The 25,187-nt window shown below is 35.9% G+C and overlaps 3 protein-coding genes across 9 annotated transcripts; 1 reads left to right on the top strand and 2 right to left on the bottom strand.

Annotated features, from left to right (window-relative positions):
* The first annotated feature begins 1,883 nt into the window (after positions 1–1,883).
* On the top strand, positions 1,884–24,766 carry LOC149944167 (uncharacterized). 7 transcript variants are annotated; one of them, XR_016480889.1, is made up of 19 exons: positions 16,551–16,788; positions 18,292–18,407; positions 18,484–18,534; positions 18,601–18,858; positions 18,928–19,035; positions 19,103–19,324; positions 19,395–19,505; positions 19,561–19,827; positions 19,897–19,995; positions 20,055–20,348; positions 20,422–20,523; positions 20,587–20,808; positions 20,873–21,229; positions 21,290–21,434; positions 21,499–21,650; positions 21,717–22,013; positions 22,236–22,411; positions 24,420–24,570; positions 24,651–24,766. XR_016480889.1 is itself a non-coding variant. In XM_090175224.1 (18 exons), exons 2-18 carry the CDS (start codon positions 18,380–18,382, stop codon positions 24,504–24,506), a joined length of 2,976 nt encoding a protein of 991 aa, XP_090031350.1. In that variant the 5' UTR covers positions 1,884–1,921; positions 18,292–18,379; the 3' UTR covers positions 24,507–24,766. The 7 variants fall into 7 exon arrangements, 6 of the variants coding, with proteins under 6 accessions (XP_090031350.1, XP_090031354.1, XP_090031353.1 ...); XM_090175224.1 differs by lacking the exon at positions 16,551–16,788 and adding an exon at positions 1,884–1,921 and having other exon boundaries at positions 24,420–24,766; XM_090175228.1 differs by lacking the exons at positions 24,420–24,570; positions 24,651–24,766 and adding an exon at positions 23,679–23,703 and having other exon boundaries at positions 16,549–16,788.
* Positions 3,674–6,976, bottom strand: LOC149944169 (uncharacterized). The gene is made up of 2 exons (XM_090175330.1): positions 6,857–6,976; positions 3,674–4,755 (listed from the first exon to the last, which is right to left on the bottom strand). Exon 2 carries the CDS (start codon positions 4,744–4,746, stop codon positions 4,330–4,332), a length of 417 nt encoding a protein of 138 aa, XP_090031456.1. The 5' UTR covers positions 4,747–4,755; positions 6,857–6,976; the 3' UTR covers positions 3,674–4,329.
* LOC149944168 (minichromosome maintenance domain-containing protein 2-like) lies at positions 7,037–8,590 on the bottom strand. The gene has a single exon (XM_090176300.1). It carries the CDS (start codon positions 8,588–8,590, stop codon positions 7,037–7,039), a length of 1,554 nt encoding a protein of 517 aa, XP_090032426.1.
* Positions 24,767–25,187: the final 421 nt, after the last annotated feature.

Here is a 25,187-nt window from a genome sequence, read left to right as displayed (position 1 = left end):
CCGAGCTCTACGCCTGTATCAATTGGCACGAAATTCAAATAAGACAAAGTGCGTACGCGGGTTGTGGGGTCAAGCGAATTGACCAAATTTATCACTTAAAATAAAAATTCTGAAGGCAACCGAAATCGTAGTTCAGAAATGATCAGTACCAACTAAAAATATAATTAGGCCTTACTATAAAGTAACATTGGCCTTCTTGTTTAGATGTATCGGACGCGTCACTCGTGACGTAGAAGTGACGTTTCACTATGATAGCCATAAGAAAATTCGACGAGTCACCCTTTTTATAACGATCTAGCCTTCAAAACTGAACTGAACTCCTACGTATCTCGTGACGAAAGCGATACATTAAAACAAGTTCGGCAACCGTAATGACTTTATAGAAAGTCCTATTCACTCTTAATTTTAAAAAAGTACGTACATTTTAAGAAGAAAATCGCAAATACCCCACTTCCGGGGCCCCGATCACAAAAATTACGAAAATCCCGTCGAGGCTATAATAGTGCCTACCGATTGAGATATCAATCGCCTTTGTACCACTAACGTACCGCGAGCAATCGTGTGTACGGCGGCGGCGGCGGCGGCGGCGGCGGCGGTGGTGGCTACACAGTATGTGATCGTAATACACCCAAATCCCTAAAGATTTTGCGTAAAAAACCATGACAAATTAATGAATTATCGATACGCGTTGCTTTTTGCTTTATCTAACCGTAGTATTTCATTTTTACACAACAAGGTATTGCAAATTTTTGAGAATGGCTCTGATAAGACATTTTAGCACACAATGCTTTCTTAAGCGTAAAGATTAGATAAAACACAGCCAATTTTAAGATGTATATTATCTCATGCTTACGAATGCGCTTCGTTTAAACGATATGTCGCTAATAAACACTCTTATTTAGAATAAAATCGATTACTCAATTTATTAAAATCCAAAAAAAACAATAAAATTTCCCAAACGATTTACAACACTTAATTAATCTTGGAATTTATAAATACTTGAAAATAATCTGAGAAAATCAAAAATATAGTTGAAAATAACCTGAAAAAATCAAAAATATAGTTGAAAATAACTCGAGAAACTCAAAAATAGTTGAAAATAATCTGAGAAAATGAAATATAGTTCAAAATAATCTGATAAATGAAAAATAATGGAAAATAATCAGTGAAAATTAAAAATAGTTGAAAATAAACTGAGAAACTCAAAAATAATCTTAAGAGATCAAAATGATCTGAGAAAATCCAAAATAATTTTAGAAAATCAAAACTCCGTAAATCTTTAATGATAATCTTTGAAAATCAAAATTATCTTTGAAAATCAAAACTTGGTAAATCTTTAATGATAATCTTAAATATCCAACAATCTTTTAGAAATCAAAATCATTTGGATTCCAAAGAAATGTTTAAAAATAAAATCAGGAAATACTTAATGGAAATCTTAAAAATCCAAGATTATTTTCGAAATCATGATTTACGGGGAATCGAAAGAAATCTTAAAAACCCCAGATAACTTTCAAAATCCTGAATAACGGGAATCGAAAGTAATATTATCAATCATAAATCTGGTATACAATTTTTACTTCCACTCGGAAAAACCGTTGTCGCAACAGACAGAATTAGAAGGCGATTTCAAAAGGCATACAATAAAGCATTCGAAAACGGTAATTTCTCCAATTTCGTTTTATCAAACAAACAAATGGGACGAGCATTTCCTTTTAAGGTGGGGGGGATCCAGATGGCTAAGGTGAACTATTTTCCTCGCACACAATAAACATTTCCGTGAAACTAGAGATGCACAGAGTACAAAGGGTTTTTTCAAGTAACGCAGGGTGTACGATATTTATTTCGCATCAGTACAAGTAAACGGCTCATACGAGTTGCAGTTGTTCGTAATCCGCTTTATGAAGAGGATAAGATTTAGGTAAGATACTAGTTTAATAATAAAACTAATAAATTTCTCATGGCAATTAATTATATTTAAGAAATAAACTACTATGGTTTGGGATTATAACTTTTAATTAATTTTTATAGTTGCGTGTAAAATACTTCTACCTACAAGGTTTTTGAAGTTAGATTTATTTCAGTTTTACCTATAAGGTTTCATTTATTTTAATTTCGTTCAAATTAAATTGAATGTAAGCACGGATTAATCGCTTAAAACATATTAAAAGTGAATTTTTTTAAAATACAGAAAGAAATATTAATATTTATAATCCCTTTCCATAAAACGAAAACTGTACCTTCCCCGGCTAGACGCGATTTTCCCGCCAAATCGCGGATGGATACACCACATCACCGCTCAATATTACCATTAGCAAGATAGGTAGATGAATACTTATATATTATATAAATATGATTTTACGCATTCTTGATTAAATATTCGATTTATTATTACAGGGAGAATTCGGCTCCCCTAAAATTGCGTAACTAACTCTGCGCATGCGCGAAGGTATCACAAGAAGCGGCCATCTTTAAAAAAATTCAGTTTTTTAAATAAGGCAGACCCTTGTGCTACTTTCCCGCATGAGCAGAGTGAGTTTCCTATATTAACCAATAAAATATACAGGGAGAAAGTGCTATCGGTTAACCGCGTGGATTTGGCTTACAAACGTGTGCGTACAAACGCGAACGTCAAGAATTTGTACCGATATGGGTACAGCCAATATATCGGCCGATGTTAACAAAGCTATCTATCATAACAGTAGTGTATCTGATAAAAAATCATTAAATCAATGTTAAAGTCGGTTCAGTGCACTGTCATACCATTTTATTAGAATTTTTCATGAAAAAAGGTTTGCAAGAGCATATCTGAATAGGTTTCTTTTCATTTTATGTGATACATATTTTCTATCACAAATTGAATAGTTAGTTAAACGATAATTTTCTTATTTTTAAGTTTTTCCAGAAAATATTTTTCTTATACCGGTATCTGCCAATACCGGCTTCGTTTAAGCCGATATTACAATAATAGGCCGACAATAGGTCAAAAGCATAAGTGTCGATATCAACAAGCTGGCAAGCCAAAATATACCTCTCCTCGGAAGAGTTTTTAATTTTCAGTGATGCGTAACTGTATCCGTGGTTCTGCGGTAGAACGCTCACCTGTCGTTCAAGAGGGCTCGGGTTCGAATCCCGGCCGATTAAGAAATTATACTACACCCAATGACAAAAAGAGGGCGCTTTAGGAAAAACCTTTTCCCTGATTCTAAGAAACTGCATACGCAGTGATTACCCTTTGCCTCGAAAATGCAAACGCAGGCCTGACAGACAGACCCTCCCACAGACGGACAGACAGACAGACACGGTGGTTGTATAACCCCTCCTAGGGTACAAAGTCCCCTCGGAGAGGTAAAAACTGTATAAATGCTCGGTTATTTCTTAAAACCTAGAAAACGCAATATCGGTGCATCCCTGTAGAATTTGTCTGTCCGTTGAAGTCACGAAGTTAACCTGACAGTACTATCATAGTGCTTTAAACTTAACCTCCTTTAATACGCAAATTAATTGAAAAATAAACGAATATTTAAACACTTTTATTAATAAGGAAAGATTCGAGGTTATAATAAATACACGTTGAAGAAAATCACACGGATAAAAGTGAAAAATATTGGAAATTTCATTGACCATCTAAAATATATTGAATAAAGCTAAAACTTGAATGTTTTTTGTCTCCAATAATACAGAAATATAGTAGAATAAATTAAACTAAAATATTATTTGCAAGATAAGAAATATAATGGTTAGAATATGCATATTAGGATATCATAAAATATATTAAATCAACGGTGCTCTTAAGACAATAGAAAGGTTGTCGTGTAGGTAAAACCTGTAGGAATGTAACCTATGAAATATAGACTCCTTCAAGATCTCCCTACACGTTTTAGAAAGGTGGCTTGAGTAGTTAAGGCATAGAGGCAGTGTTTTCCTGGTTTTCTCTATTTTCTCGTGTTACGACTGGACCAACAGAGCGGTACAAACGGACATAATTTGCCGGATTTTATCGCCGAGAGCGCTGCCGGTAAACGAGAAAACGGAGGACATTTTTTTGAAGGGCGTTGGGCTCGACCAATCAGCGAGCGTTATGCCGTCACGTGATAGACGCAAAAATTCGTAAGCCTACAACAATTCTCCGTTTTTTCGTTTACCGGCAGCGCTGGCGGCGGTAAAATCCGGCAAATTTTGTCCGTGTGTACAGTCGTTGTCCCGTGCGCCAGAACAACGGGAAAAGGTGGTAATTAGAGAAAATCAGGAAAACACTGCCCGTGTGAACCAGCTTTTACGCTTAGGAAATGCTTTGATACACTCTATACTTGGTTAAAATATAAGCTATTATTCCTCCATTGACGCGATGCATTTACTGGCTTTGATAGTCAGAACTCTTCGAAGGTCCGCTTTGAATTGCTGGAATTTCAGTTCCGGGTCTCGTTCCGGACGGTAGCTGAACTCCGCTTCCTGCATCAAACCGGAATAGCCCCAAAGGGCCGAGTTCATCTCTTCCACCGTATAAATAGCCATGATCGCGTGAGTCTCCGTCACCTCGCTCTGTAAGCACAATTTGGTGAAGGCCTTCGACAGGAACAGAAGCTTGGACATGGCTGTTACGGGCAAATCCTTGCCCGATTGGTCCGAGGCGTTTCGACTCGCCACGAAATATTCCATCAACAAATCCTTCGCTTCCTGACTGAAGGTCACGCTGATGTGACGCGTTGTATCCATGAAAGCTCGCCAATCACCTTCCGGTATCATTTCTTCATCCTACAACATTGATAAAAATATACCGGCTGTTAACTAAAAAACGATACAGGGCCAAAAACTCAAAATGGGCTTTAGCTAGGAGTTTTACAACTTCAGGACCATTGGCGGACTGGGTCTAATATTTTGGGCTGCCAGAAGACAAAGGGCCCCAGCTTTAACAACCATAACGCTATCATGTTTGAGGGGCCCACTTCATGAACGGTGCTTGGGGCAGGTTAACTCAATGGCCAGTCCGTCACTGTTCAGGACACATAGAACGAGCAGGGGGTCACTTGACAACGAAAATATCTATGACCTTGAACCATGTCTTCAAGGTCATTCAAAATTTACTTCGAGAACCATTAGAGATACAAAGTTGGTTTCAATTAGAAACGTGATCCCCGTTAAATAATAAATAGCTTGGATATCACCTAGTTTCACCAATAATAAGTCGAGGGATTTTAAGCAAAAACCGGTAGGTCATAATGAAAATTATGTACCAGAGACCAAGTTGAGGGGCTAATAACCAGTGGCGTAGCTAGGGGGGGGGGGCGGTCAGATCCGGGCATCACCCGTTAGGGCGTGTTACCCGACCATGAGAAAAATAAAAACTTGCACATTTTGAAGCTCTCTGGCGCTCTTTTAACTCACCGTAGGAAAATGGGGAAAAACAGGCATACTTCTCAACTCACCCCCTACAACTCCTTCAAATTTTTGCCTAACCTTTTATATATATATATATATATATATTTTAACCTAATCATACTATTATACATAAGAAAAACAAATTTTAAATTGCTATTGTAAGTTCAAATAAATGATAATTAATTAAGATTCAGGTAGATAATAAATTATTATTTAGTTTCCGGAAAAAACTATTCGCGACTGAAACGAGTTTAGGTGGCGTAACGGCGCTAGCTTCTCCGAAGTAGCGCCTTTGATCTCGCGTCTGTTACTGATATAAAAACTTTTTTTTAAATAAATTTATCCAATTATAAATAAAAATTACATTTTGTATCAAATTTATCAATACCGATGAAGAAAAACTATAGTCAGTTGCAGGCTAAGAAAGACAAAATATATAGTACAGTCGGCGCAAGGATACCTCAGACCATTTCCGGCCAGTCGAACGCGTGAAATTTGAATTTGACCACTTTACGGTCGATTTCAAATTTCGTGATTTTCAGCGTCTTTTCGCGCCATCTAGGAATCGAAATTGGAATTTATTTTTTAAGTTCATGTTGTCATGAGTTTAATTACTGAATACAGCCGAATTATTTTGCTAAAGAAAGTTCGATAATGGAAGCTCCAAATATTTTAAGTAGCCCAAGAGGTTACTATAAAAATCACGATAAAGGTTTATTGTTAGCAAGTAAAGAGAAAAACATAATTTTAAACGTCTATAGCTCATTAAGACAACGTTACCCCCAAAGAAACCGTGGTAACTATTTTAAAAAAAAACTGCCGATTGAACTGGTAAGACGTAGAAATAAATTAACAAAATTAAACAATTATGCATACTATTTTAAATTTAAATTTATATTTTCTCGCCACCACAATTAGGAAATTTAAAAATAAAGATTCCAATTTTGGTTTCTAGATGGCGCTAAAAGACGACGAAAAGAGCAAAATTCGAATTTGACCGTAAAATGGCCAAATTCAAATTTCGCGTGGTGGAATGACCGGAAACGATCTGAGATATCCTTGCGCCGATTGTACTATATATTTTGTCTTTCTTAGCCTGCAACTGACTATAGTAGTGTTTGCTTTAGCCGCTACCTATCTAGATTTCAATGGCGAACTAAAGGGGGCGTTGCGATAGTTTTCGGTAGCGAATAATAAATATTTCGAAACCTTTAGTGAACAATCTAAAAATCTGCAGACAATCGCATCGTCAGTTTTAGCGAACCAATGACATACATACCTCTATGCTAAACCTCTTTTTTTTTAATTTATCAAATTTTTCAAATTAAAAATATTTGCTAAATCCTTAAATAGCCTGTAGAAGTGTTCCAACCGCAGTACACGGATGTGCGGGGTGAAGTTAGTCACTGGTTAGCATAGATAAAATAACTTCGCATTTGTTTTAAACGCTATTTCTTGTATATTTGAAGACATTTACCTTGCAAAATACGTTTATTCACAAAACTCCGCCCTCAAATTCCTCAATACGTTCTACGCTCTTGAGAAGACAGCCAACTGGCGCAGTCACTAGATGTCAGGGCAATCTCGTGAGAGTCAGTTTGCCCCATTCAAGTTTCCTATCTATATAAAAAGTTATTTTATCTATGCTGGTAAGCGTTTAAATACATATCCTACATTTAGAATAACGGACCTGTTCATTGGCTGTGGACATTTTGAAAAAATGCTCAATTTCGCATTGACAAATGCAATCATCATCTTCGGGATTTCCAATGGAGTAAACGAGAGAAAAGGCGTACGCTGTTTTCGAGTTGGCAGGTCCGAGGGGCGTCGGTTGGGAAAACATAATTCCGGAGAAACCGGAAGTAGAGGCAGCCGTTGATCGCTTCCCATTTCCGGTTGTTTCGCTCGATGCCCAGACGCGGGTACGCAAAGTCGAACAATACGTTTCGGTTTCATTGACGACGCGGTGTTGGCCTTGTATTAAAAAAGAATTAACCGTATCGATACACGATGTCTTTAGATAATTGGCGTCGATAAAGCAAACTCCCCCATTGGCTAGTTCCAGCGCTCCTCCCTCGATGACGTTACCGGCGGCTTCGTGGCGTAAAAAGGCGGACACATTCAAAGACGATGAATGCAGAACTCTTCTGTGGCAGAAACGAGACGCGTATCGGAATAAGCGCTGTATCTTGTCGGTCTGGCGACCGATAACGAATAAACTAGCGTTTTTCCACTCTTCCGGGTCGTCTTTATCGATTCCGATAAGGCTTAGCAAAATACCTAATTTAACTTTGAACACGAACCCTGGCGACGCGACGCTTGGCGCGAAATAGTAGGCTAAATTGAGACAATGACTCCAGGGCCCATTATCCAAACTTGACGCCATTTGTAAGATACGATTTTTGGGGTCGAGAGGAACATTGGGAACGTACTGTTCGATTTTAACCAAATTATTAACTTCGATTAACGTTTGCCCCGTCTTGGTAACAATAGGAAGACCAATTACGTGGTAATTTTGTCCCAGTTCTAATAGTTCGACCAGTTCATCTCGGACGCAAAGAGTTAATTTTTGCAGCACTGTTTTTTCGAAACCGAGGCTTAAAGTTTTAGCCGGTAGCACGGTGACTGTGCGTTTCCTGCCCAACATTCTGCGTTTCTTGTCCTCTACCAAGGTGCAGCGGCAATCCACGCATTTGAAATCGGGTTTGGTTAGGTCCCATTCGGTGACTCCCGGAACGTGAACGCGAACGTATGCTAAGTCAGCCATCCATCTGTTGCAATCCTCATTGGGACAATTGTGTTGGGCGCATTGCGTGTAATCTCGCACCTTGGATATGGAGGATAAAATGGCGTCCACTCTGAAGAAACGGTTTCCCTCCAAAGCTTCCGCGAAATTCTCCGGTTTTATTCTGTAAGCTGAAGATGTAGGAAACCAATCGTACCGTGGTACTATAATCAGATTTTCAATTTGGAAAACGCCGGGCAGGAACGATTCCTGAATGATCGTGGTGTATACGTACATTTTTAAAACGAAAAAGGCGTCCTTTGGATTGTGCAGCACCAATTTAAACAAGTCTGGATATTGATGCAAGAGTTCGGGCATTCGCACCGGAATTTCTAACCTTAAAATTTCGTTTTTAAAAGCATTCCCGTACTTTTCCACAAAAGCTTCGCATTCTACTTTGATTTTATCCTTCAATATTTCATCCATTTTCCGTTAAATTGAGCCTTTTTATAGAGACGCGAAATTTGACGCAAAAAAGGTTCGGTTTTCCGATTGGGTGTTTCGCGGAATGACGTCATAAGGCTTTAGTAGGGCTACCAGACGTATTAATAAAAATGTATTCAGCTTTTTTTATGCAAAGAACTTTAATATTCGTGACCCGCCAAACTATAGCTACGCCCCCTTTTAAATTTCTCGGACAAAAACAAGGGCGCCTTACGCGGTAATATTACCTCTACCGGTTTCTTATCTCTATGGCTAATACGAAACGTCTCATCGATTTCGTTCGCGGCCGAAAGAGGGCGTAACGATAGGTTACGGTTTTGCTACGTGAAAGCGAAAATCAAGCATATCTAAAAACATATATTGAAAAGATAATCTAAAAATTGACATATACTAAAGAAAGGCTAGAAAGGTATTTTTAATAAAAGAAACCCCGTAGGACCTTAACTAATGTATTTGAGAATAGACATGACGCTGTGAAATTCACGTTTTTTTTTGGCTTTGAAGGGGTAGAATTATGTCGAAATGGAAGGGAGCTGGTATAGTACTGTAACAGGGAACCTAATAATTATGGAGGCCGCTAGCTATAAAAGATATTGAAAAAAATGACCATGGTGCCAGCATTTTATTTAAGGGGAGGTCTCGGATAAAAAAGGAACTGGTTTGGACTGGCCCCGGACCCCCTGGGTGCGCCAATGGTGCCAAATGCGCAAAAGTTTGGAATATAGAACAGCCCACTTACTAAAATCGCGAATGTTCTGGTTGGCGCCTTCTGGTGACCAAATGAAAATACATACATTACTGCATAAGTAACATAATGTCCATAAGTATGACATTTCGTATTCTCCCCGTGCTAATTGTTTTAATGATAGTCTTTTCCCCCATTGAGCATAAAACTAATAACGATATTTAAGTACTGAGAACTCGCCGCAATAGACTGTACAAGTGCTAAAGTAAAAGCTATTCCTGTTTTTTAACCATGGCCGCTCCTTGTGATACGTTCGCGCATGCGCAGAGTGAGTTATTCATTCCAGTCGTGAGAGAGATTGGAAGAAATGTATTTTACGTTTTTGGAGAGTCGAAAGGTCCCTGTATTAATTAGTCCATGCTTTCCATGTGTCACGTAAAGGCCTTTCTGAAGAATCAGCCAAGGCTTAGTAAAAATTTAATTGCTTTCAACAGTAAAAATAACGTTTTCGTAGACCTCATAATGATAAATTATTGAAAGTAGTTATTTTCGAATTTGAGACTTAAAGGGGAACGGTCAAGCTTTAACCAGTTATATAGCCCTATAGCCCATTAAAAACTAAAATTTATTTCGAAAACCGCATCAACAAATACTGAGTGGTTAATTTTTAATAAAATAAAGAAATTTCGGGAAATCGAAAAGCGCGCTTCCGCCGCGACACCTGGTGAGAAGTCGGAGAGACAGAAAAACTACGTAAAAGCGCGCGCTACTGAAGACGCAAAAAATTGGTTTTGCACGTGCGGCGCGTTCCAGTTATAAGAGATTTAAGCCTAAATTGCGCAATTTTAAAAGTTAGGATAGTTCGCAAATCGCTCATACGGGGTTAGGGGCGCTGGCGGCCGCCCCTAAGATGGCGGCGAAAATTCAAACCCAAACACCTGGCGTTATTTTTCGTTTCAACTTTTTGGTACAAAAGCTATTTTTTCAAGACAAAAAAAGGTACGTGTTAGTATATTGAACATCTTGTTAATCTTTTGATACGGAAATAAGGCCATACTTCGAAAAGCTTGGCCGTTCCCCTTTAAACGCGTTTTCGCTCGTATCTGTCTAATCTTGCAGTAATTTAGCTCTTTCTCTAAAATAATAATACGCATACATGTATAAAAAGTGTTATTTTTTGGAGCGCGCGCTTCCTAATATTTCCGTGCGAGCTCAACAAAAACAAAAATATGCGCGCGCTTTCTAACTTTAACTGCACGATGAATCGAACATAATCACGTGACCTCTCGTATTTTATATTAAGAGCTATTTTGCCCACAAAGAGAATAGAGACTCATAGATACCCGGAGGTGGGCAAAATGGGCAAATTCCACACTTTGATGAGCATAGAGGTATGATAATTGATGCCGCTCTTAGAAAAATTTCTGCGGACTCCCATGTAGCATGAATATATCTAGCTATGAATATCCAACCCTACGATATAGCCCTTCTATCATGTCGATTTGATTTGGGTGGCAACTTTCGAGACCAGTGAAGCGTTTTCAGCCAATCAGGAGACTGAGGGAAATGACGGCATGCTCCTCACTCGGTCGGAGCAGATGTGATTGATCACGTGACTAGATAAGCCCAACCCAAATTTTAGCGGGAGGTTAGAGAGGCTATTGCTATTGTATATTCATAGCTAGATATATTCATGCATGTAGGTATTAAAGGGGATATAACTCTAGAATTTCTATCTCTTCTAAAAGGATCCAATTATTGTCCACTCCCTCATAGGGCTCTAGACATTTTCGGCGCTGCTTAGTGGTTTGTTGCTGAGGAAATTTTAAATATTGTTGGGGTCTTTTGTAAATAACTCGTTGAGTGTTATCCTCCCTTTAACTAGTTTTCCAGTGGCGTAACTAGACCAATACACGCAATGCCGGCCATTCCCAATAGATGCTTCAATAAATCTTCCTCCCAGGAAATCGCAAAGAAGTAATATTTCCGAGAGCCAGGACCTGCAAGTCACTGTTTACATAGTGCTTGTTAAAATAATGGAAACTTTTCACCTTTAAGACAGCAACAAGGGTTCCCTTTTAACCTGGTAGCTTTTTTGACATAGGCTTGGAAAAAAGACGAAGTTCTGTTTATAGGTGAAAAGTTTCCATTATTTCCACAAGCACTATATAAACAATACCTTGCAGGTCTTGGCTCTTGGAAATATTACTTCTTGGCGATTTCCTTCAATATGTTTTGTTGAAGCGCCTATTGTCCTAGCTACGTCACTGGAGTTTAGTCTTTAAACACGTGGAGAATACCCCATCATTAACTCCACGACAGACTATCATTAATGATACCATTAGTAATTAACATTATAAACATAAGTATTACACTTCTTATTCACCCAATGCAAATTTTTAATGATAGTCGGTTTCGCCAATGACAACGTAAACCATTACGTACCAACGGACTGACAATTTTGCGCGAAATTCAGCTCCTAGTATTTGGAGGAAGCCCGGAAAATCGCCGATCATCCTCCGGCAGCCTCTTTGACCATGGACACTGTATCTCTAACCGGACGGGAAAAGCAGGCTAAAAGAGTTATCCCTCACTGTCCGTTTGCGTCCTACTTCGTATTAACTGAAATAGTCGGCCGTACTCGATTCGCAGGGCCGTCAAGGTCATTCGAAAGAATGTAAACCCCCATTTCAAACGGAACGTTTTGTCGACCACGTGACGAATTATATGGCCTTGACAGCCCGAAACTTTCAAATTTCTTGAACCTCCCCCCTTTACAGAGAGACGGTGGCGGCGGCAGGTGATTTTGTATGGTGGAAGCATAGATATAAGAAATGTCATAAGTTAATGATACCTCATTAACTTATGGAAATGTATATAAAGGTCTAGATAAATTTCGGGGCGTCTAAGCCTAACATAAAATACGGAATTGACAGCTAGCAGACACCGAGGAAGGCACGTGACCAAGAGCGCGAGCTCTCTTAGCATTTTAGTACTAAGTGCTTGACCTTTCCGCAGGCTGTAGTCTTTAGACACCATCTGTTGGTGACTTTTAGTATAATTTTTAAGCAGGAGACAATGGCTCTCGCGACGATAGCACGAGCTTTCTTACCGATAGATAGCGCCTTATAAGGATAGCCTGCAGAAATTATGCGTTTCTGCTAGCTGTCACCTCCGTATTCACTCCCTCTGAAATATTTTATCTAGACCTTTATATACGTTTCCTATATCTATGGGTGGAAGCTACAGCTTTTCCCGTCCGGTTAGAGATACAGTGTCCATGCTTTGACAGACCGGCCAAGGCCTATTGAAAATTTAAATGCTTTCAAAAGTGTAAATAACGTTTACTTTTGGAAAATACTGATGAATTATTGAATCGGAAGATAAAAGTAACTATTATAAACACTGGCTCCATTTCAAAAGTTAGCTATTTTCGAATTTCAAACCTAACCACGTGTACGCTCGTATTTCTCGCCATCGAACTAACCAACTATTTTGCCAACGGAAAGAGTAGGAAGGGACGAGTTTCCTGTTCGAAGACTTCCTATTTCACAATCACTCCACGACAGGCTATCATCAAAAGTGGATATATATCCACTTTTGCTATCATTAACTGAATTCGTTATGTGCCATACTTATGTTTATTATGTTACTTATGATTACAGTATAGTGGGAAAGCTTGATAACAGGAATGTCAGCCCCCATTGATTTCCACCGGTAATTTACGGGTCCTAACTTCCTAAGCCACATACATGTATAGCTATTAACAGGCTTCACTTTAAAGAAGAGGAGGGCAATTAAAAAGGTACTATTCTCGTAATATAATATTCTGGTTTTTATAGATCTTCTATAATCTTATTCCATAATTATTCCACTTCATATTCTTCACACGCAAAACATTAACTGAATAAGCTTTTTCACTGGTTAGAGTCTATTTGATCGATTCCCAAATGATCGAACGGGTCCCATTTGATCGAATTTCCATTTGATCGAATTGCATTTGATTGAATGGCATTTGCTCGAACGAAATTTGATCGAAAGCTACTGTAGGGTAAAACTACTAGTTTTTGGGAGTAAATCGAAAAGGCAACATCTAGTCAGAATGAGATACAGTAGACTCTATGAATAATAATTATTTCTTTAAACTGTACTAAAGAAAAATAATATACAGAAAAAAACCTGAGCGCAGTGACGTAGAAAACAAAATATTCTCTCGGACATAATTAATAGAAAGACCTATTAAAAAAACGAACTCTGTACCTAATTTTTAGCAATAGAAGGGCCGTGAACGTGGTCAGACCCCTCGTATACAACGGTGCATACGCGCCTACGGCGCGCGTACATCAACCTAACCTAACCTAACCTAACCTGACCTTATTTATATATATCAAAAACAACGGGCCGTTATCGTCGATGTCATAAAAAATTCCATCATATAGTGTATAAAGTAAAAATCTCTTCATATTTGTGGTTTAATACAGTTAAAGCAATGAATTATTCCATCATTATTCCTTCTGCACTTAAGCAATGAATTATTCCATCATTATTCCTTCTGTACTTCATATTGACATTCGGTAAAATAAAAACATACCAACTGGAATTCGATCAAATAGTATTCGATCATTTGAAGGTTCGATCTTGTGAAACAAATGACAAATGGGATTCGATCAATTGCAACGTATAATGATCGATGTCGATCACATATTTTTCGATCAAATGGACCAACACCTTTTCACTGACTTAGGCTGATACGAGTCTAGGTGGCGCTGCGGTGCTAATGTTTTCTCCCTACAGCATACACTTTAGCTACGGTAAAACCAGATCTGAAAAGGTGGTTTTGATTGTCAGTTTTGGCAAATGAAATTGATAGGTTACAGAATCGTTGGAATTTTAGATTCTTACCTGCTACCACGAGGTGGGGAAGTGGATGAACCACTTTCAAATTATTATGTGGAGTTTTAAAAGCCACGGTCACACTTGACCTTAAAACCCGGTTTAATTCGATTTGGATACCATATTGGACGGAGACTTGCGTATTTTAGACACTAGAGGGCTCTGTGCTGAGAAAACATCTTGATTACGCAATAACTATGAAAATCAGTAAATCTCGTTAATTGTCATCCTTATTGTTATTATGTTACTTATGGTTATATGCATCTGAAAGTTTATTTGTACTAGTCGTGCATGAAATCCATGAGTCGAGTATGATGAAGGCATTGGGAGCCAAACTAAAAATCTTCTCAATATAGTAAATCTCATAAAATTTAAATAAATCTATTCTTGAAATTTAGTCATCAGAAAAAGCCTAGCGACTGAGGCCAGACTGCCTATTGCAGTTCGATATTCCTGGTTGAAATGAATACATTCATGCTATACTGTATCACGAAAACGGCTGGATGGATCGTTCTGAAAATCGGGAAATCGATTTCTAAGGTCGGAAAGTTTACAATTCCGATAGATAGGCGGAATATTTGGCTAAAATGATAAAAATTAAAAAAGTTTTTCTCGGCGCCACGAGCTCGTGTTTTTTTATCATGCATGATTCGCACGCGGGCTTCAAAACAAAGCCAAAGCCCCTCGCGACTCCAGAACGTGCTCTCCGATATTAGGCATCCAAAACGGTAAGTCGCGAGTCCAAGTCACAGCTTGAAGAGAGTATTAAATTAGTGCCGAAAAAAGGTTCGGTTACAAAATTAGCATTAAAGTAATAGGAAGTGTCATCCTTTATTGTTATTATGTTACTTATGATATAACCAATCAATGTATAACTAATCAATGTATAACTAATTAATGTCACTTGTAATTTTTTAATAAAATGATTGGTCTGATTTCAAAAATTAGGTAGTGAGCTTCTACTATTCGTTAATCAATGTTTTATTTTGGGCGACAAATTTGGCTACTTTGAAATAAAGTTTGGGTGACTTTCTCAAAAACTACCTGTATTACTATTCTGTAAGCATTTGAAATCCAGTTTTCGATTGAAAAATAGATTTCGAATTTCGAGATCTCGACGAATCATGGACTGTAAATTTTAGTCCGTGGACGAATGGTACTTAGTAAAGATTTTGAAAAAGCATAAATCAATGCGAATTGTTGAAGTCGATCTCGACATGGTACAGGGTATCGAGATCGAATTATCGTTTGAATGTTTACCGAATAGCCCCCCCTGGCAACGTTGCTCTCGTGCCGTGGAAAACTAGACCATGCAAAATATTATAGACTTATGATATATTAGCGAAGGAATTTGGATGAACTCATAAGCTCATTTCAAAAATGTATTATCTAAATATATCGATAGTTTAATAAATTTTCTTATCCTGTAATATTATTTAATCTATATCTAGATTATTACAAATTGACGAAGTCATTACAAATTAGCTTCCATTATTAAGTTTAATATCAACTAGGCTACCAGAGGGGATGGGCGCGGTCCGCTCGTTTTTGAGCCGTAGGTAGCCTTATGAGTTAGATTGAGCGGTGAAATGTTCAATTCATTGAGGGAAGGGCATTTGGCCCATGATTGAGCATCCAATTTAAGATTGATTAAATTAGCAGAAAAGAGGAGTGTCAGCTATTTCGAGCTGTAGGTCAGTGGAAATTCAAGATGAGCGATTTTTGTAGTTTTACATTTTGTTGTGATAAAATTATAGTTGAAGAAATTGAAGTTTTCAGGGTTTTTTTTAACTGTAATTAGTTTTCTATACGAGCGGAATTTATTATTTTTATATTGAGCTGAGCGTGGGAAAGCTTTAGCTTTAATCAATTCAATATACAGTGAATAAAGAGCTATTGGTAAACATGTAAGATCTGAGAAATAAACATTTCCTGAACCGCCCTTGAGAAGAGCGTAAGAAACAAATTTGCCGAGTTAAATGAGCGACTTGTGAGCTGAGATTTAATTATTATAAAATGCCCATCACTGGCTGCTCGAGGGAATCATCAGAAAATTCAAGGTACATTTTATCGAGGATCCAGGACTCCAGGAGCAGGATTTGCGGTAAAGCACGTTACGTGAAACGCACACCAACCGATGGATTAGCACATTCTTCGTTGTTACGCGGTTATCGAGTTGAAATAATCTTGCCCACACTCGTTTTTAACATCGAAAAAATATCCAGTGACACTAACAAGACAGTTGTCTTTTTAGAATATAAAATCTTTCGTAGTTTTGCCGTTGAAGGTATGTCTAAAAAAATAACCGAAGTTTTCCGTATTCAAATTTTGCGCCGTTTATTTTAAAGGATATTCGATAAGTTTTGTTTATATTTCATAATGACGTCGTTACGTAGGGGTATGTTTCGGACAAGAGACAACGTTGTATCCGGTTTATTTCCGTAAATTCTCTACCCCTTCTGTTATCTTACCGGTGTTCGGCGTTGTTGTTTCCGGTTTTTCCATTGCCAGTTATTTTGGCACGTGGTATAATTGGAATTACAGTTTTTTGCGGTAATTATTAGAAAGTTTTATGGCCTAAATTTAGGTAATCAACAAATTCGTGAGTTAATAATTTATTGTTTTGTTTGAAATTTGTCTACGACGTCAATTCACTCTGGAACATAATTGTTTTTCGGATAAGCCTTAGTCCATGAATTATAATAAAATTAAAAGTCGTGCTCATTAATTTTTGAGTGGGCACAACACGTCGATGATACTGCTAATTTAAAAATTAAAAGTTTACATTGCCATGTTTGGTTGAATATGGTATTGGCAAATATATGGACGAAAGACGTCTGTTGGAGTTGGTGACTAAAGGCCATGGCATCATGCCATGTGGGTTTTGTTGTCTACACTCTTAAGAGGACCTTGTGTTCTGAATTTGGGCGTCAAAACCATGGATGTATTAATGAACTGCGTGTTCATTAATACATCCATGTCAAAACTAACTTTAGCGCTAGGATGGTGGGTGATGTCACAATGATATTATTTTATAATTATCAAGTGATATCAGACACTGAAATATATATATATCATTGGCGCTGTCATTCATGTGTTCATATTTTTATTACTATGGCAATTGGCACTGAGGGGTTAGGACCGAAATCCAGTAAACATTTTTAACAATGTTGTCTTGCGAAAATTTCAAAATACCAAAATCTTGATTTTCTCCAATAGACTTTATATTAAAATTTTAAAATCATAATCTCCAACCGGAAGAATTCAGTGGTTTCTCAGAGTTTTACTGTATTATTAATTGTATTTTGCTAATATTGACGTGTTAAAAGCATTTTAGTATTCTTTTAAAGTAATATTTCATACCAGCTAGGATAATGCTGCATAGGAGTCAGATTTTGGATCTGTGGGTATACAAAGTATTTTTGGCACTAAATATTTTGATTAGGTATTCAATATAATATTTGATTTATTGATTTGAGAAAGTTCCATGAATATTAATTTTTACCTGAAACTGGTTTATTTGTTTATAAATAATACACCAAATTTATTTTCATAATTTAATATTTAGTAATTGACATGTCTGAAATATTTATTTTTTCATTCGATTTGATCCCAAAAATATGATATTGCACAACCCTACTGATTTTTCCATTGTGATTTAAAATACTATTTTGCAGATTTTTTATCCATATTTTTTGGATTTCCAAGTTGACCCCAATTAGAGTTGTCTTTTTTATTTTGGAATTTATCAATTTCTATACAGTTAATGGTGGTTTTTCAGTATTAAGGGATAAGTTGCCTCTGTTAGGTGTGAAGAAATGTTTGAATTACTATTTATTAATTCGCTTTGCTCAGGTTTGCTATTAATTTGAATTGATACAGAACAGATTTTTTTAACAAATTTACAAAACTTTTTTTCATCCATTGAAGTACATGATGTTCTTGAAATCCATAATTTGAAAAAAAAAAAAAACCACATTTGAATCAATTAGGTTTTAAATAAAATTAATTTGAATCAGCCAACCCTGGCACTAATAACATATCTTTTGATAGGTACCTTAAAAGCTTAAGAGAATTTTTCAAATAAGCCTGAGTATATTTTCAGGTATTTGTAAAGTTTCTAACATGCAATAAAATATTGGAGAAATATATCTGGTACAAAACAAATTCTGAGTTACGTGCCAAATTATACTATGTTTCTAAAGCAGCATTCTGAAATAGGTGAAAAGCTATACTTAACTCTTTGCTTATTCCAAAACCAAAATTATAAGGCTACAACATTTTTAAACATTTTCAGTGTTTTTTCTGTACTTGGTTTTGATTTTCATATCATCTACTTTGGCAAATGGTAAGAATTTTTATACTCTATGCTAAAGTATTTGTCATAAGAACTCAACTTTTTTCATTGTCACAGAGAAAATCAGTGTGTATAACCCTATGCATAATAATTGTAATAAAACATACGAAGATAAGGGATCTTTGGCATACAATGGAAAACAGAGCAATGTGCCGGAAAATATATCCTGCTCATGGTTTTTTGAATCCTTACCTAACAACACAGATGATATCTACTTGGAAATAAAAAATTTTATGTTATTTGAAAATGACACTTTCATTATTAAACACAGAAATACAGGAAAAATAATTTTTGGTCCTTTCACTGGTTTCCTAAGTAAATATTTTCAATTCTTCAAATTTGCAAAACTTTGACTACTAATTAGGTTTCTGATAATTATTAAAGGTCCATTCGTAATCGCCACTGGAACTAGATACATTGAGGCTCAGCTAATAACCTCGCCAAGAAAATATAATACTGAGAGAAGTTTCTTAATTAACTTTTCTACAGAAGGTAAATTTTTTTTAATACGAATGCCTGTAGTTTTAACCATTAATGAATCGCTCTCAATCGCCTTCAGATTGTTCAATGGACCTTGGTGGGCTTCAATCGGGGGTTATTAGCTCGCCACTTTATGGTCTCAAGCGAAATAAACCACTGGAGTGCCTGTATAAATTAACAGGCTATCGTACATCCCAGAAATCACTGGAATCATTGGCACTTACATTCTTGAATATGACATTGAAAGACAGTGAAATAAACATTACATCCTCATCAGACAAGGATGTGATTTCCAGTAACTGTTAGTAGATTTTGGTGTTCTATCAGTGAGTTAAAATGAAATTTCATGAATTTTTTAATTTATTTTTAAGCACCTGACTTTCCAAAGATATTTTTTGGCAAAGGTGATATATTTATCCAAATCAAACTTGACTCCGAGGATTATGACAGTTTCCGTATTTTATACGAAGCTGTGCCTGATGGTAAGTAGTGGTATTTGATACGCATAAGCTCTTAATTAAAACTTTTACTTTACAGCTTGTAGTGGAAGAATTGATTTAAATGCAATTAATTCTTCAACGTCAGTATTATTTATGTCACCAGTCAACCCTGATATAGGCGCTCCTACACGCGACTTTATCACTTGCAACTGGCTTATCCGAAGCCCCTCTGGAACTAGAATTCGGGCGGCCTTTTCTTCACTACAGTTGTTAAGTTTGGATGATCATTTAGTTATCAGCAGCCCTCAATTTGAACAATTTGATCCATTACACGTGTCATCGCTTAACAATCATTTATTTAAAGGCGAGTCAGTTTTAAGTGTACTTGAAAGCTGTAATCTCTTATCCTTATCTAAAATTTTGTTTTGAACAGATAAACTTATTATATCCCCCACGAATGAGTTTTGGGTGAAATTTACTACTATGCAAATTTTACCAGGACTTCATTTTGCTGCTGATTTTTCAATATATAGTAAGATATTATGCTTATTATATTTCACAATTTTACGATTTAAATTTGTATCTTTGTAGAGGACAATGGCCTAAATGAAAATAGTGGAAAAGTAACAATAAAAGCTGTGGGAGATTATAATTTTAAAGTTCAAAAAGATAAAGTGGTTAATATAGAACTGGATAATCCAATTGGCCCAGATACAGTCCTAGAACTGTATTCTCATTTTGAACATTCTGACTCTCATTTCCTAACTTTGGATGAAAAATATACACTAAAGTCGATCGTTTCACCAACTAATGAGCTAAAATTGGTTGTGAAACGAATTAGGAAGGGAAGAAATATCAATATGCATTTTTACCCCACAGATATTGGTGAGATAGTTTCTAATGTTTCAGTGTGTTAAATTCACAAAATCTTACTTAAACAATTGTTCATCCATGATAGGTTGTAATCAAACAATTGTAGATAATCGGGGCACCCTTGATTTTAGTGTAGGTGACTGTCACCAAACGTGTTTTTCAATTTTTCCGTCAAAATTATCGAATGGTAATAAAATTATTAATTTGGATGCATTAGGAGAAAAACATCAAATTCCTTCATTTTTTTAAGATGTATTTAACTTCTTCATTGAAACCTTGGGGACCACTTTGAAATTGAGCTCTCTATACAACAATCAAAAACGCTTATTGGACCTAAATTATTCTGAGTCTATACTCCATTCCAAAGTTAACGTTCCAGTTCTAGAAGGGGCAATATTTGAAATATCCAGAAAATGCAGTGCAAATAACTACAATAAACCAACTGTTAAAATTTCCTACCTAACCCAAAAAAGTAAGTAAAAATACCATATAATTTTAGAGCAAGTATTTTAATGTTTTTTTTTTTAAATAATTAGGTTGTGATCATGAATTTGGAATGGCTGTTGGTGAAAATATTGCATTATCTTCGCCTAACTTCCCAGACAACTTTCCTCTTAATGCAAAGTGTCATTGGTTGTTTAGACCAAATGAAAATAAACCAATGTTTTATTACATAACTTTCAATCAATTTATGATTGGAAGAGGTGATATTATCAGCTTCAAAACGGATGGATATGAAATGTCTTTTGGAAACAAATTAGCCGATCCTAGCAGCTCACTTCCTGATGATATGGTTCTAAAATCTGCTTTCAATGTTAGTTTTGAATCTCAAAGTTCTATATTGCCAGTTAGTGGTAAATCCTACAAGTTCTCTCTACAATCAATGGCATTCGGTAAAACTCATACAAATTAATTTTTAAATATTTAAATATTTAAGTATTTTTTCTGTACAGATTGTGGAGGTATCGAAACTTTAGCTAAAGGTGTATTAATAATTGCACCAGAGAGTTCATCAAATTTGTGTATTTGGCTTATATCTGTGCCTTTAAAGCCTCATTTTGATTATACAAACGTAGTAATTAGCATACCTAACAAAAGGTATTGTCAGTTTTTTTTATAGTTGCGTAATGCGTAGTAATGTACTACTACTTTTATACATTAGTCTTGATATTACCGTCTACGATGGCCCATCAATAAGAAGTCCAATAGTTAAATTTTCAAAACAAGAAGGAATAAGCAGCTCCAACAAGATTTTAATCTTGTACAAACCCAGGGAGTCTTTGTTGAATTTTAAAATTGAATACGATTCGCTGGGTAATTATTTCTTTAAATTAAAACAAAGTATAAGATATGTAAATGAAAAATTCTGTTGGCACATAGGGTGTGATAAAACTTCAGCGTGTGAAACTGGATCATGTATGAAACCAGAGTGGAAATGCAATGGTATAAATGAATGTGGAGATTACAGTGACGAACTTGGATGTCTAATTACATCACCATCTTTTACATCTACGCCTAAATCCACGGATAAAGTTAAAACAGACTCAACAATTTCAATGAATTTAATTTCCACAATTTCTGGTGTTTATGATGTAACCACTGTGCTAGTTGACAGTACTACTAATGAAATACCCGATAACACGCAAAAACAAGAAGTTTTACAAGCTGATAATCAAGGTAGGCCATTTAATCCCCATTTATTTGTAGTCAACAGTGCACAAGGGCGTATTTAAGAAATGCTGATGACGGGGGGGGGGGGGGGGGTGCCTAATAAATATCAGTAAAACTTCCGTCAGCATCCCCCCCCCTTGAAATTTTCCCTCAAAACCCCCCCTGAAATAAAATCCTGGATACGCCCTTGACAGTGCAATTCTCTAATTAAATTTTATTTTTGATCAGTTTCAATTAGAACAATGTCAGCAGCTGTAGCTGGATGCATTTTGGTCGCTGTAGTTGTAGTTACGATCATTGCTTATATAGTTCACAAACGAATTTTGAGAAAAAGTACCATGTACAAAAATCGCTGGGAAACCTTATCAACCTCTAATCCCAGTTACCAGTCCGAAAAAGATTGCGTAAGCATTTGAAAGTCTTTTTTTTTTATACATGACATTTTGGATACCATCCTAAACAACATGTGATATAATTTTATTTCGCTCCAAGTTTACACTTTTTTTGTATAGTGTTGTTTTGTAAAGCCTTGTGTTACTACAGTAGTCTTGGTAATTTTAACATGTGTACATTATCTGAGAATTGTTACCATGCAACGATTTTTTTGTTTATAATTAATTTTTAAGAAGCGAAATTTAGTATTAATACTAAGTAATTCAGTCATATTTATCGAGTGTCAAAGAAATAATAACTCTTACCCTATTGTAATGTCGAGGGATGGTTTTGATTTAATGTAGTGTCCATTATCTCAAAATTATTTAAAGGGGAAGAGTATCTATGAAAGTTCATATGTCCAACCAGAGACGGCTATTTACTAGGAATCTGAATTTCAATCTAGGGGAAAGATTACTAGTAAAGGGGAAAATAGGTTTAAAGATGTCAAACGCTAATTATAGCCCTTGTACTGGAACCAAAAATGATATTTGTGAGTCCCTTCCCCCTTAAATGTTTCGGTGGCCTATACGTATTTTGTTCTTATTCTAAACTTTAAAAGATTTTTCAATGCGCCTTGCGTATTGTCAGTGTTCCTAAAATGTCACTTTTTTCGAATATAGGCCATGTCATTATGTACCATGACACTTTTTGCTACTATTTGCCACAATAACTGTCAGGTGGTATTTACCACCCCGGAACACTGCGTATTGTATTATCACAGTTTTCCCTTGTAAGTTTTGTTAAACAGTCCATAGTCTATAACCTGTGCCTGGCAAATTAGAGATGTTTTACCAGTGGCGTAGCTAGGGGGTGCGGACACCATTTTGGTCGTTTTTGGGGGTGACACCCGATCGTGAAAAAATTAAATTTTACACGTTTTGAATAGTAAGTAGGAAACCCTAATATCCTCACCGAGTGCCACCCACGCTAGCCATGCCACTGTGTTTTACATCGTGCAAATTTGGCTACATTTACGGTATTTCTTATTCTAGCTAGTAGCTATATTCAGCTAGTCACTTTTTGTTCAAATGCATTACTTGATTATTATTATGATACCTAACAACAGTTAATACCAAAGATTCCAGAATCTGCATAACCACACACTTATTGATTAAAGAACATTAACTATGGGCAATGAGTTTTTAATTTAGAACTTCACATTTTTTTATCAATTATAGTAAGATTAATTACATAAGTAATGTGTTTTTAGAAGTATTAATTGTTTGAACTTAGCAGTGATACCAGAGGTTTTGAATCTGTTGTTGAAAAAATCTAAAAACTCTAGAGAAAATGTTTTAATTTTCTACCCATTTTTGAAATCATTGGATTTAAAGGTTATGAAAAGATTGCTGTGTATCACAGTTTTTTTGTTCTTTTATACGGTAATATTTCTGTATATACTATTAACATGTAATTAAATTGCGTGTGAAATCTCAATAAATATAAATTAGATATATTTGGAATAAAACTTTATTAGTTATTGTGGTATAGAATTAAGTAACTACTGAAATCTTTTTAGTTTCCTCACACATTTTGATATTGTTATAGTTCCAAACCTTAACCTGCTTAAGTGCTTATCAGCTTTTATACCATTATTTTCATTTGGATCTGTTTTTGTTTCCTTTGTTTTTTGACCTTGGTCACAGCTTTCTTCATGTGTGCAAAAGCTAACTCTTCTAAATTACTAATTTGTATTTCAAATAGTAGTAAAGTGCCATATCTGATAAAATATGAATGTTAGGTTTTTGAGTTACCTACTTAAATTATTTATTTATTTTGAATGGTATAAATTTACGATGGTAGTTGTTTTGGTATCGGAAACTCCACGGTACGTCGCCAAGTAAGTTAGCATTACAAAAATTTACACTAAATATACAAGTTAAGATAATCTGTTCAATGGTATAAAACCTTTCCTAAACAGATGGAAAAGTTGAGATTCATTAAATGTTTTTGAAAGAACAATTGAAACATTTGCAGGTACATGAACCTCCTCTACCAGTTGCGCACATTATCATTTCCCAAGAGAGTGAGAGACACCATGATAACCTAAAGAACCCATTATAGAGTGGAGATTCTATTTTGGTTGCTATTCTTTCATTGTTGTGCCACATAACTGTGATATAAACTGGTACTATACCTGAGGAAAAAATAATTTTAAAAGGATTATCTCAATGCAATTTCAGCTCGAATTGTGAAATTTTACCCTAGGTACGTGAATTTTGGGATTTCGGTCTAGAAAGGTTCCCAAAAACAAACCACATCTGTAAACTATGAGGTGGTTGTGAGTGTATAAATATGTTAAATAAATCATGTTTTAAAAAGGCTCTAAGTGTAAAAATTGTATATTACATCTTGCTAGGATAATTACAGCAAAAACGACTGGGTCTTATGTCACCTTTGATTATAAAAAGCTGCTTGGAATTGGTAGATGTAATGTAATAGTAAATGACAATACAATGGATGTGACTATTAAGATGTTGAATAGTTTGGCAAGAAATACGTTCCTGTATTAGAAATATATATTTAGTGTAGCACTACTTTTATTTATAACTGACATTGAAAATACTTGACTAAGATGATCATGTAAATATAGGTGAATATATAGCTGAAGACCAACAGCAACATACCAAAGATTAGTATGACAAGCTTAGTTTGAGGTATAATTTTTTTTAACCAAAACATATTGTCCATCACTTTTTGCGACATCCAGTCAAAATGTTTCTTAAAGGGAATAGAACCTCCAAC

This window comes from Leiobunum rupestre, chromosome 5 (assembly GCF_980474605.1).
Source record: "Leiobunum rupestre chromosome 5, qqLeiRupe1.1.hap1, whole genome shotgun sequence".
Lineage (NCBI taxonomy): Eukaryota > Metazoa > Arthropoda > Arachnida > Opiliones > Sclerosomatidae > Leiobunum > Leiobunum rupestre.
Note: the sequence above shows the minus strand (reverse complement) of the source record. Positions and strands in the feature narration are given on the sequence as shown.

Excerpts from the sequence above, each read along its gene's own strand:
- LOC149944169 (XM_090175330.1), bottom strand. The coding sequence starts at position 4,746 with ATGATACCGGAAGGTGATTGGCGAGCTTTCATGGATACAACGCGTCAC.
- LOC149944167 (XM_090175224.1), top strand. The coding sequence starts at position 18,380 with ATGTTTCTAAAGCAGCATTCTGAAATAG. Across the intron at positions 19,996-20,054 it reads TGCTGATTTTTCAATATATA|AGGACAATGGCCTAAATGAA; the intron begins GTAAGATATTAT and ends GTATCTTTGTAG. Across the intron at positions 21,435-21,498 it reads ATTAGCATACCTAACAAAAG|TCTTGATATTACCGTCTACG; the intron begins GTATTGTCAGTT and ends TTTATACATTAG.
- LOC149944168 (XM_090176300.1), bottom strand. The coding sequence starts at position 8,590 with ATGGATGAAATATTGAAGGATAAAATCAAAGTAGAATGCGAAGCTTTT.